The sequence below is a fragment of the Bactrocera neohumeralis genome, chromosome 5 (assembly GCF_024586455.1).
Source record: "Bactrocera neohumeralis isolate Rockhampton chromosome 5, APGP_CSIRO_Bneo_wtdbg2-racon-allhic-juicebox.fasta_v2, whole genome shotgun sequence".
Taxonomy (NCBI): Eukaryota; Metazoa; Arthropoda; class Insecta; order Diptera; family Tephritidae; genus Bactrocera; species Bactrocera neohumeralis.
Genome location: NC_065922.1, coordinates 19,371,790 through 19,384,878, shown reverse-complemented (window position 1 = coordinate 19,384,878; position 13,089 = coordinate 19,371,790). Strand labels below are relative to the sequence as shown.

The 13,089-nt window shown below is 35.0% G+C and overlaps 1 protein-coding gene across 4 annotated transcripts in view; it reads right to left on the bottom strand.

Moving 5' to 3' along the window:
* The window catches only part of LOC126759686 (protein scalloped), a 334,443-nt gene that overhangs the window by 286,273 nt on the left and 35,081 nt on the right, over positions 1-13,089 (bottom strand). The window contains exons 1-2 of one of the 4 annotated variants that reach the window (XM_050474696.1): positions 6,834-8,271; positions 169-409 (exon numbers count right to left, since the gene is read on the bottom strand). The exons of 1 other annotated variant lie outside the window; for it this stretch is intronic. In XM_050474696.1, the coding sequence (XP_050330653.1) occupies positions 169-202 (34 nt within the window). In that variant the 5' untranslated portion in view covers positions 203-409; positions 6,834-8,271. Of the gene's footprint in view, positions 1-168; positions 410-6,833; positions 8,272-13,089 lie in introns of those variants that run through there. 2 more of the 4 variants (XM_050474697.1, XM_050474698.1) reach the window with 2 other exon arrangements.

Below are 13,089 nucleotides of genomic sequence, written 5' to 3'. Positions count from 1 at the left end.
CAGTGTTCAATGTATTCAATGCAGTAACTGAAGTTGTTAATAGCGAAGGAACGAGACCGCCTTAAGTTTGAGAAAATTAGTAAAAAAAAAAAAATAAACTGGCCGTTTAACTATTATTAAACGATATAGATTTTGAAAATAATTATTTTATATATAAAAACCACTTACGTTTATATAGAAATTTCGAATAATCACAATCCATGTTGTTGCTGTTTCTGCTACTATTATTTAAGTGCTGAAATTATAGTTGAATTTATTTGCTTTTTCTGTTGAAAAAACGCTCACTTTGAAAACTGTTTGTTTTAATTTTTATTCCAGAAAATTAATTTACAGTTACACTTTTATTGCACTTTTCAACACTATTCATATGCATTTTTAAACACTGTGATTTGATTTTTGGAAAAATCTGCTGAAAAACAAAATAAAATTATATAAAGAAAATATATTTGAAATTTCAGAAGATCTAAAATTTGAAAAAATATGAAAATTTGAAATTTGGAAAATTTTTTCAAATTTCAAAATATGAAACTTTTTTCAAATTTAAAAAATATGAAAATTTTTTCAAATTAAAAAAAATAGAAATTTTTGTAATAAATTTCAAATATATTTATGTGTTTTTTAAAAGTCGGAGATTTAATATTTTTCACTTGATTTTATACACTTGCTTTTGATATTTAGATGTTTGTTATTATTTTTTTATTATTTTAAAAACTTCTGTAATTTCTTAACTCTTATGTGCAAAAACTGGCTGCGAGAAAAAATAATGAAACTTTCTGTACAATTTAAAAAACATTAAATAAGTACTAACATTTAATTTTTTTTACAAAAATTTCATTTAAGAATTGTGAACAATTTTTAAGTACAAAATTTTTGTGTTTTTGGTGCTTCAAAAAATGTATTTCCACTTTTTAAAATAAACTAATTTTAATTTTTTAATAAATTTTTTTTAACATTTTTTTTTTACAAATTTTGTTTTTTTGCAAAATTAGTTTTTGTGAAACCTTTCTAAGCACAAAATTTCATTTTATTTTTTGGTGCTTCAAAGAAATTTACTTCCATATTTTAGTATTCATTTTTATATGCCAAAAAACTGCTATATTAAGTTTGCTACGAAGTTTGTCTCGGAAGGAAACGATAAAGACCTATAAAGTCGTTTTAGTCATGTCCGTCTGCCTCTATAAACACGTACCAGTCCCCGTCAATTTATGGGATATCGATCTGAAATTTTGCAAGCATCTCTTTCTCATCAAGAAGCACTATATTTATCGGAACCGCTATTTTCGGACCACTTTAGCATATAGCTTGCATACAAACTAAGCCTTAAAAATAAGGTCTTTGTAGGAAAAACTTTTTTGTTTGAGGAGATATCTTCACGAAACTTCGCATGGATTATTATCGAAGACAGTACTACGATATCCGAAAAAATTTTCCAGATCGGAGCAATATAACATATAGCTGCCATACAAACTAAGCCTTAAAAATAAGGTCTTTGTAGGAAAAACTTTTTTGTTTGAAGAGATAACTTCACGAAACTTCACTTGAATTATTATCCCAGACAACGCTATGATATTTGAAAAAATTTTCCAGATCGGAGCAATATAACATATAGCTGCCATACAAAATGAACCATCAAACTCAAGTCTTTGTATGGAAATTTTTTTTATTTGAGGAGATATATTCACGAAACTTGGCATGGATTATTATCGAAGACAGTACTACGATATCCGAAAAAATTTTCCAGATCGGATCACTATAGCATATAGCTGCCATACAAAATGAACCATCAACATAAAGTCCTTGTATGAAAACTTTTTTATTTGAGAAGATATCTTCACTAAATTTGGCATGGATTATTATCCAAAGCAACACGATGATAGTTCAAGGCATTTTTTGTGAACTTTTTGTTGTTAAGAATTGATCGTCGTAAAAATATTGTTTCTCCGGCGGCAAGTTTGCAGATTTCACGATAGAAATATTTTCGAAAAATTATATTAATTAAATTATTTTTTATGTTTCTCTTTTCGCGCTCTTTATGTTGAATTTACTACGAGACTTTTAACAATTAATTCACTTTATAATACATTAGCTTTGTTTTGTTTTTTTTTTTTTCCTCGCCTATCAGCTTTATCGGCTCTTTGTCGCCCTTATCAGCAGCGCAAATCAGCAACAGCAGGTCTTTCAGTTTTTTCCAAATTTTTTTTATTTTCTCTACATTGTGTGTAGTTGTTATCTCGCTCAGCGCCGCATCGCCGTTACACTTGACGAGAAGCGTTTGTTGCTGCCGCGCGCTTTGCTTCAAAGCGACGGCATTGCGTACGATTCTGCTGGTGGCATCACTTATCGCCGCATATCGCGCTGCGGCTGTAACAACAGCCGTCACATTTAATTATGACAAGAGTGAGCCAACAACAAGTACAACAACAACATGGCAACTAATACAAAAAACACACCGCCGCCAATTGAACAGGCGCTCGCTTGCGCCCACACGCGTTACAGTTATGATTGTTTTTTGTTTGTGCTTTTTTGTTATTGTTGCTTTTACTGCTTTTAATTTGCTTTTTGTTTCTATTATTGTAAGCGCTGCTTTCAGGCGCTTTTGTCAAACAGTCATTCAATTGATTGTCTCGCGAAATAAAAACAAAACAAAAATACATAAAATAACTGTAAAGGCTTCAGCTGCAGCTGCAACTTCTGACTTCGTTGCCATGGTGTCGGTTGCGCTGATTTTACTCAAGCATGATTTTTTGTTTTGTTTTTTTTTTCTATTATTTGATATGATTGCCAATTTTTTTTTCTGAATTTAACATATTTTCAATGCCTTGTTGTTGTTGCTTTCGTCACATTACTTCACTCGTTGGTCACGCCTGATTGATTCGGTGGTGTCCCTCAAGCAATGCACGCTTGATGTGTATGCTTGAACGCACCGCGTAACTGCGAAATGTCGCTGCGCTTGTGGGCCTTACTTGAATTACATATCTGCATTGAATTTATCCAGTTTATAACTGCAAATTACCGTTTTGTTGCATTGTTGCTCATATGGCTTTGATTTCGCATTTTATGCTAGAAGTGGCATACTGCGATATTTTTAAATCTAAATGCTTGAAAGACATTATTCAACTAGCAGAAAAATTATATAATAGGAACTGAAGCCGAAATAAATTGGCGTGAGTAGTTTTAAGAAGGTCCAAAGAAGTTGGAACTATTGCTAAGGAGTATTTTATACTGAACTTTTGAACTGAAGACATCAAGACTTGACTGAACTAATTTTTAATTTGATGTTTTCCAGTAACAATGTTAGTTTCTGAGGAATTTTAGAAAGCATTTTGTGTTAAATGATTGAGAAAATTAAAATTCTAGTTGAAGAAATTTCATTCAATCACCATTACTGTTAATATTTTTAATATTTTTCGAGCTCCAAACCACTTCACCAACACTACAGCGCCAGCCTAACGGAGAATTAACATAAATCCCTGTGAAACTTTTAACTGAAATACTTCATATGAAGCCGAATAACTTATGACGTGTAGCTTGAACCATCATTATTTTAGCCGTCGGTGATGCCCGTGGATCATATTGACGCGAATGTAAAAACTCCCATCATCAATTTCGTTATTAAAATCTTGTTTTCCTTTGAATTTCATTTTTATCAAAATACTACTGAAATAAACTAACTAATCTCAAATTAGGACATCCGTATTTGTTCCAATATTCGAACATATAATTTTGGCTCAGAAGACGAATAACGTCCGAGGGACCAAAAATGTTTGAATATGAGCAACTGGAAATATAGGAGAGCTACAAAAGTAGACCGATAGGGACAGCAAACGACGCCATATTTTTCCCGCTCTTTTGACATTTTTCTTTAGTAAGGTTTACTATTTCATCATAGAAAAATATACGATCCAACAACGAGTCGAAATTTTTAAAATTTGCTACCGAAATTCGGAGTCAGTGGCCTCAACTTGAAGAGCGCTACGTCCGAGTTATGGTCGTCATAATCGTCCTGTCAGATCAAGAATTGAGTGTCTAGTGGAAAAATTTGAATCCACAGGCACAGTACAAAATGTTCATGTGCCAGTGAGACAAAGCAGTGCCCGTAGTGTCGAAAATATTGCTACCGCTAACGCATCAATTGAGGAAGACCCAATCAGTCTCTCACATCTCGTTCTCAAGCGTTGGGCATCTCTGTGACATCGTTGTGGCGAATTATACGAAAAGATCTTAGCCTACACCCTCACAAAATCAAATTGACGCAAAAACTGAAGCCGCTTGACCACCAGAATTGTCGTATGTTCGCGCATTGGGCTGAGCAACAACTTGAAAATTATCCGGATTTTCAGCGAAAAATCATCTTCAGCGATGAGGCTCATTTTTGGCTGAATGGCTTCGTCAATACTCCATCAGTCACCATTGCATCCCGAAAAAATTTCTGTTTGGCCGGCGGCATCATTCGGCCGTACTTCTTCCGTAATAATAAAGACCCGCACGTTACTATGAATGGGAATCGCTACCGCTCAATGATAACTGAATAGTTTTGGCCCAATTTGGATGATATGAACTTGTACAATACGTGGTTCCAACAGAACGGCGCAACAAGCCACGCAGCGAATGTCACAATCGATTTTTTTGAAAACCAAGTTTGGTAAATGCGTTATCTCACGAAATGGCCCAGCAACTTTTGTAGCGCTCTTATTGAAAACCCTTTATTAGAAGCATGTGGCCAAATACAAGAAGAACTCGCAGTCCCTCAAATAGCCATTTCTAACGTTTTGGCTCACCCACTTTATAGTCAGACTTGGCCTTTTTGACTTCCATTTATTTCGGACGATAGCCATCACAGGAGTACGGTTCACATCGGAAAAGAGTATGAAAAATTCATTCTTGGCCACCAAGCCGGCGTAGTTATTTTCGTTTAGAATCCACAAATTTGACAGAAAGATTGGTAAATGTTATAGCTTCAGTTGGACAACACTTTGCACACTACTATTGTTCTTATTTTCTTAAATAAGCATTCACAAGAATATAGTTATGAACCGTATAGATACGTTGTGCGAGATATGTGAGACCTGAGACGAACAAATGTCTGTTTTATTTTGATTTTTAATCTTGGTTGTTTGGTAATTTACACTAGTTTACATCCATTTTCCGACTTTGATGATAGAGGTTGTTTCAAGTCAAGAGATGAGAGAAGTCAAGGGATATAGGGGTACGTATACGTGATCGAAATTTTCTAACCGAACTTTGTAATCAGGACACCTCAAGTGCACCGGAGGCCACTTATCACATTAGTCGCAAATTGTTGAGGATATCCTACCATACTTCATGGTCTAAGCTGTAACTATATTCCTGTGATTTCGTCTATGTTATATGGAGATAAATTTACAGACTTTAAAATACAGTTTGAAAGCACTTTGGAAATACTTTTAAAGCACGAGCGCAAGATTTCTTCGATTTTATCCAGTTTTTGCACACGATGAATATTATTATAAATATTTTCAAGTTTTTTTTCACATTTTTCTTGCAAAATTATATTTTTGACTCTTTTATGGTTCTCGTTATATTTTTTTGTTTGTTTTTGAAAATTCAGTATTGTTAGTTATATTTCTTGGTTTTTATTATATAAACTGTTAAGTCTTAATTTACGAGCATTGACTTTTAATGACGCCAGTTTTAACAATATATTTTTCACTTCTTTATGTAAACATTTTTTTAGTTTTGAAACTAAAAGACCATTTTACAATGTATCCATGTAGTCAACATATGTAAAATTTATTGTTTTTTTTGGATAAAAAATAATACCGAATATAAAAAACTAAAGTTTTTTTTACCTTTCATTAACATTTTGATTTATTTTTCAATTAGTTTTTATCGCTTCAAGCTGCTTGAATTTGATTTTTTTGTTTGTTTTCTTTCCTATTTTAATTTTATTTAATTATTTCATTTTATTTTTTTATTCATAATTTATAAATTATTATTTTTTTATATTTAATATTTTGGTTTCAATGTTATTATTTATCATTATATTTTTCGAACTTAATTAAGTTTTTTAATAATTTCTTTCATTTATTCGTTAATTATTATTTTGTATTTTAATATTATTTTTATTATTTTTAATATTTTTCGTAATTAATTATAATCTTTGGCCATTTAATTATTTTATTTCATTTATTTATTATTTTTTTTTATTATTTTACTTTTAGTTTTAAATATTTTTAATTATTATTTTTTATAATCTAATTTTTTAATTATTTTTTTTTTTTTAATTTTTAATAATTTTCGTATTTAATTGTATTTTTATGATTTAATTATTTTGTATATTAACTGAATTTTAATTATTTTATTTAATTTGTTTATTAATTAATTATTTTTAATTTTTTTTTTTAATTTTTATTATTTTTCGTACTTAATTGTACCTATTATTTGATGATTTAATTATTTTGTAAATTAATTAATTTTTTTAATTATTTTATTTCATTTATTTATCAATTAATTATTTTTAATATTTTTTTTTAATTTTTAATATTTTTCGTACTTAATTGTATTATTTGATGATTTAATTATTTAATTTAATTTATTTATTTACTAATTCTTTTAATTAATCTTAATTATATTTTCTGATATTTCCGTCTTACGTATATAATATTGTTTCAAAATTATTTTATTTGTGTATTTATTTATTCTTTTAATTTTGTTGCAACAATTCTCAACTTTTCACGTTTGGAGTATATTTTTTAATAAATAATATTCTCATGTACATATGTATATTTTTAATATCTTTTTTAATCTTGAAATAAATTTATATTATTTGTACATATACTTTTTAATATTTTTACCGTTAATTAATGTAAAACAGCTGCATATCAAACGTTACTAATTTTAATCACAAAAATTCCATTCACAAAACCATAAATCCCAACAACAGCCAGAAACGCCGACGGTTTTTTACGCCGCGCTGAGTTTTTAAAATTAGCACAAATTTATAGAAAATAAATATGAAAAAAAAATTTCCACTTTTTTGTGATTTTCAATTTGTTGTTAACATTTTCAGCAAAGTGCTTTTGTTTAGCTGGGTGTATTTGTAGCAAGTTGTTTGGCGTTGTTTTGGCTATGAAACAGTTATTAACTGCAATTTTGCGAATTTCTTAATTTAATAATATTTTTTATTATTTTCATAAATGATGCCCCCTTTTATATAAAAGTCAACATTTTAGGTGGGTCAAATTCGTATGATTTTTATAAAAAAAAATTGTTTTTGCATTTTTCCAATGCTTCAGTTAAATTTGTATTTTAGAAAATATGTTGTTCTAGTTTTTGCAACAATTCCATTTGTATTTTAGAAAAAATGTTGTTGTTGTATTTTTTTTTTGCTTTTTGATTAAATTTCTATTTTAGACAAAATACTGTTGTTATATTTTTTATTTTTTTTTTGTTTGTTTGTTTTTTTACACTCATGCTGTTCACTTTATTTAAACCACTTTTTATTGACATTTGCGCGCAAATTATTTTTGTTATTTTTTTCAGTTTGAAATTTGTTATTACTCATTATTTTTCACTGTTTTTCGATGTTCTTTTATTATTTTTTATTTTTTTTTTTTCAAATATTACATTTCCATAAATTTGCTTTGATTTCATTTTGCGTCTTGTCACAAACACATTTCCACACACAAATTTTTACCTTCATACGCTTAAGCCCAGCACTTTGTCATTTCAATTTTTTCACAGCGCTTTGTGATTTTCTGCTGTTTTAGACATTTTTTGTCAGCCCACCGAAAAGCGCCGAGCATCAGTTAGCCATAGAAAAAGCGCGCGCGTCAGCAACAACGAACGTTTATACCGACAACGACGAGCAACAGTTGCTACCGCGATAACAGAAATTATAGCAGACGAAAAAAAAATGGTGAAAAAAGTGCAAAGCTTTAAAAAAAAATCAGACAGTCAAAGAATTTTTTTACGGCTCGTAAGCATTTTTTGCTTGTGTAGACAAAATATTTATACAAGATTTGCCGTAAAAAGCAATAGTAATGACTTCACATGGCCGCTTTGCAAATATAACACCCTTTAATTAGTCAAAATTAGTTGTGTTTATTAATTTATTGCTTTTGGCGCCGACGATGCGCTCAAGCAGTGCACTGGCTGCTCGGCGAAAATTTTAATAATTTGTGATTTTTTGTTTACTGCGACGGCAATTTTTGCTATTTGCACTACAAGCTGCTGCTGACGCTGCTCTGTGTAGCACTTCGAACGCTTCGGGCGGTACGCGACGTTTGTGACGACGGCATAAACAAAACTGCCAATACGAAATTGGCTCAAATCGCATCAAGCAAAATTCACAATACAGCGCAGCGCCAACACAAGCGCAGCGCCCACACACACACATATACCGCAGCAACATCAGCGCAAAAGTGTGTGTGTGTATAACGCGGCTTCTGTATTGTTGGCTCGCTCGCGCACTCACTCAACGCGGTGTTGAGCGCGATGGAGCCACGTGTGTGGCGCGAATGGTGTTACCCCACAGCACAGCGCGGACAGAGTCACTCACTGAGAGCGACTGACTCTAATGAAAGACACGCGCTGAGTGAGAGCGCGCGTTCGGTGTAGCACACGAGCGCCAAACCAGTGAATAACACGAAACAGCTGGTTGGCGCTGACGCGCTCTACACAAGGCAACTCAACTCAATGTTTTTCAACTCATCAACGCTCATCTCAATGTTTCTCAACTTAGTAGCACTCAACTCAGTGCCGCTCACTCAATTGCAGGCGCTCATTCGGCGCGCTAGCCGCACAAATGGCAAGCGTAAATCGCCAGCTAGTCGCATTCGAAGCTGTTGCCGCGTAAAGCAACAGCTGCACAACAAGCGCTCGGCGGCAGCAACGGCAATCGCCGACATTTGGTGCCGACCCAAGGCGGCGCGGTACCCCAGCGCACAACACGCCACAGCGCGACACAGCGCCTCGTACATGCATCATGCCGCATGGATTAGCGCGCACACCCATACACACACACACACATGCACGCGCTTGTCGTTTGAGCAGCGCCAGTCGTCGAGCACGATTTTGCAATTTGTGTACACACAATCGACTTTACGTGTTGCTGCCGATTTATTGCAGCACAAGCAGTAATAGAAATAGCAACAGCAACAACAACAGCAGCAGCGGCGGCAACAGCGATGCCATCATCACACTGCAATAACAACGCTTGGCGCAATAATACGAGCAACAATAACAAAAAAATAATAATTCAAGAAGTTGCCTGCGAGACGTGCATCGCATTTGGCACACTTCAATGTGCCCGAGAAGTCGCTGACTCTCGACTGTCTCCTGCTTGGCGCGGGGCGCACAGGAATATTTAAATAAACTTAATAACCGAGAGAATTTACAGGAAAAAAGTAGAAAATAGTGGGAGTTTCGGTACTGCTTAGAGTTGTAGGAGTTCAACGGGGAAGCACGAAGGCGATTTTTGTTATGTTAGCGAAGTTTAGGCTGATTTCCATTGTTTCGAATTGCACTTGTTGGACAGTACGGTTTTCGGTTTCCATGGTCTACAGTCGATAACAATACTACGAAGCTTCTTCGCTTAAACGAAATAAACCCATTCTATTTCGTATTTGTATTCTTAAGACAAGTCAGGAGCTCATAAACTTCCGCAGACTCCCATTTAGCGCTTAGAAAGACGAAATTTCGTTAAGGTTAGGTCGCAAGTCAACGCAACCATGAAGTATCGGAGATCCGTAACAAAAAGGAATATAGTATCACTAAATTCAGAAACCCTGCTTAGCTAAATTGTCCATTTTCTTCTTCCTTGGCACTACAACCGAGGGTTGTACATTCCAAGTGCAGACAGGTGGCTATGCCTTTTTTCATTCGATGCGTGGGCGCCGCTGCTTCCGTTGTCTATCCTTTGGTCTCTAAACGAAGCAGATTTTCGCTGGATCATCATCTTTCATTCGAACGATATAGACTATGTTATATATATTTATATTTTTATGTGATTCCCACGACAGTCGGTTCTAAGCAACCGAAACGGAACCAGATATTTATCCGGCCAAATACTGTCAACTCGGCAGTTTTCTGCCGCTACTACAACAACAACAACATTTATTTTTATGCGCTTAACTATTCATGTCGCCGTAGAGCTCATACAGTTCGTGGTTCCATCTTCTTCGATAACTCGGACGGCTCCAAAGATCTTGCAGAGGAAAGTTCTCTCGAATGTACCAAGGGCTTTCTCATATAAATTTTATCAAAGGCAAACGATGGCAGGCGGTGCAAGGTGCACATCTTTCTCTCCAGTACAATTAAACCGGAAGCTATCTGGGAACTCACTATCTACGAAACTTCACACAAGCATATGTAATGCAAAAATTGACAACGATGGTCTCACATCACAACACTTCCTTCAACTCCAGTTCAATCAAAGAGGCTTAGTATAGTAAAAGGTCCTGGGTTAATCTCGGTCGGTTTTAACTGAAGTTTCTTTATTCATTCGGACGACATGACCTAGTCACTGTTGGCAAGATATATTCTACGTTGGATTTCTATACTGACGTTGTTGTTGGTGTTAATGATGGCACCAAGAACGAAATTATCTACGACTTCCACTTTGAAATATAGTAAATGCCACAAGGACCTACTCGTCTCAGTCCTTGTCCCGTTCATCGCACTTCTTGGACGGCGGTGATGTCAGACTTTACTCTTACGAAGAAGTCAAACAGCTGGGCAGCGGCACCTTTCCAATTTAAGGACCGAACATTCCAGGTACATGCCCTTAAATTGTAATTCTTAATGCGTTTGCAGTAGTCGTCACAAAAGAGGGGTCTCTCATCCGAAGCTGTTTTCTTCCTTTCTTTAGGGGTCCTAAACCCAGGGCACAACCCTGGGGAGGGATGTTCCGCCTTCCCACTTTAGCTTTCCGTCAAACGGATATTTTTTGGCTACCCAGAAGATACTCGGTCTAAGACCGGAAGTCATGCGTTGCGTGAGCCATATGTGAAAGGATCGCTTCTGGCCTATCCCAAGTGAATGGCACTCAGAGAATATTTTTCACTTGCATGAACTTCTACACATGACTGAATCCTCCTGTGATCCTTATCCGCAGAGGACATCTTAGCCTGCAGTGACCTGTTTAAAATTCCACTAACTGCTCTAATCGTTCCTGGCAAAGCGATTAGTTTCTTGCAAGATTTTACATAGAACTCACCCAGAAACAGCCTCTCCTGGCGAAGCCCGAACATTTGTTACCAGTGGTGATTTCCACAATCCTTTCCTCTTTCCTAAGCTCCTCAAGTAATGCGTGGGGAAATCCACAGCGAAGAACGGTTCCGCTCATATTGGCATGGTTGCCGCAGCTCTTTCATCAGAAGATCGACAAGCTCATTTCTATTGACATGACTTTTCGTGGCACCCTATTAAGCGTTTTTATGCACCTCAGGAACATTGTTGATTTGATTTCAACCGACCGCTTGACTGAAAATGACAACGCTTTTCAACTGATAGTTCTTCTCTAGGATAATTTCTGTACACCGGCTAACGGCACAGACCTCAGCTTGAAAAGTGCTTACAAACCTGCTCAAAGGCACTGACAGTTATCCCAGCTCCAATTCCACCTCCTGTTTTCGAGCCGTCTTTATGCCACTGTATGGTGCTCTTAAGAAGATACTCCCAAGGAAGGGCATAAAAAATGAATCAAGCAGTATATGATCTGATCTTCTCTTTTGATACCCATTGAAACGCTTTTTTCACAGTATATTCTATTAGTAATATCGTTAATTCTATCTACATAACTATCGGTAATGACTTAAACAATCTCAACAAGTTGGATCAGTATCGGCCCTCCTCCGAATATTTTTCAAAGCCTGAAATGTCGGACTTCTAAGCCGAAATGGTACAGCACTTTAGGGCGAAAGGGCCTATTACGCCACAACAAGGCTCAGACAACTTAACAGATCAGCAGTTATTCCAAAATTTTGTTTTCTCAACAAGAATTATTGATTTGAAGGAGTTGGGCCAGATTCGAACTTTAATTTTAAGTTCTTAAAATCAACAAACTTTCCTCTTGAAAAAAGTGATAAAAAGTAAATTAGATCTGGCAATAGTTTGGATATTATGAGCCTCCAGTATATTTCAGCATAGCGCTATTTGCTCTAAATTTTCATACCAATGCCTTTTCTATTGGAAAGGTCTAACATTAACAGATTTTTGTATGCAATAAAAAACATTTTTATGTCTATCACTATTCACTTGTAATTATCTTAATAAGCCCTTGACAGCCATTTGGGACGAGGGCCCTTTCAAAGAGCACTCAATCGCACCGACAGCATCATGAATAGCAATAGAAAGTGTACACACGTGATTACTTGAATATACAGCTTCGTGTATGTGCAGGTATTCGCCACAGATCTGAGGACGCGTCGAACATTCCCAACTGGCTGGACGCATTTTAAGGCAGCGCCTTAAACAAAAAATGCCAAAGCAACTTGTAAATGATCAATTTACAAGGCAACGCTTGAATTATTTATAGCCAACGCCGATGTTAGGAATAACAAATTAAAATGTACTATTGACACTGGATTGAGAAATGCTAACTAACTGTTGGATATACAGACTTGTACATATGTTTCGAATGACAGGTACATATGTAAATGTATATATATCTGGTACATGTGGATGTTCCGCAATATGCAGATGCAAAGATTTGCTGATATTTATATTATATGCATTCGTCTGCTAAATACTGTACTTAAGTACCGGCTAGTGTTCAGTATGCAGGACGCCGAAGCTAGAATTTCAATTATGTCGCCGGCTGACAACGTCACAAACATAAACAATGACTAGAGACGGCAGCGCCGACATGAAGTCTGCCAAATGAAACGGGCTTGTAGGTGAATAAAATGCTAAACAAAAATAAGCGATATCACTGCTATTAATTAGATACAGGGTGTGCCATAAATTATGGAGTGCAGCAGAAATTTCGTTCGAGATTCATGAAACGGCATTATATGACTATTTGGATCGAGATTTGCGCCAAAAACCTTCATTGGTACATATTATATTTTTTCCAGTGCAACGAAACAGTCGAGAAAAAAATCGAAT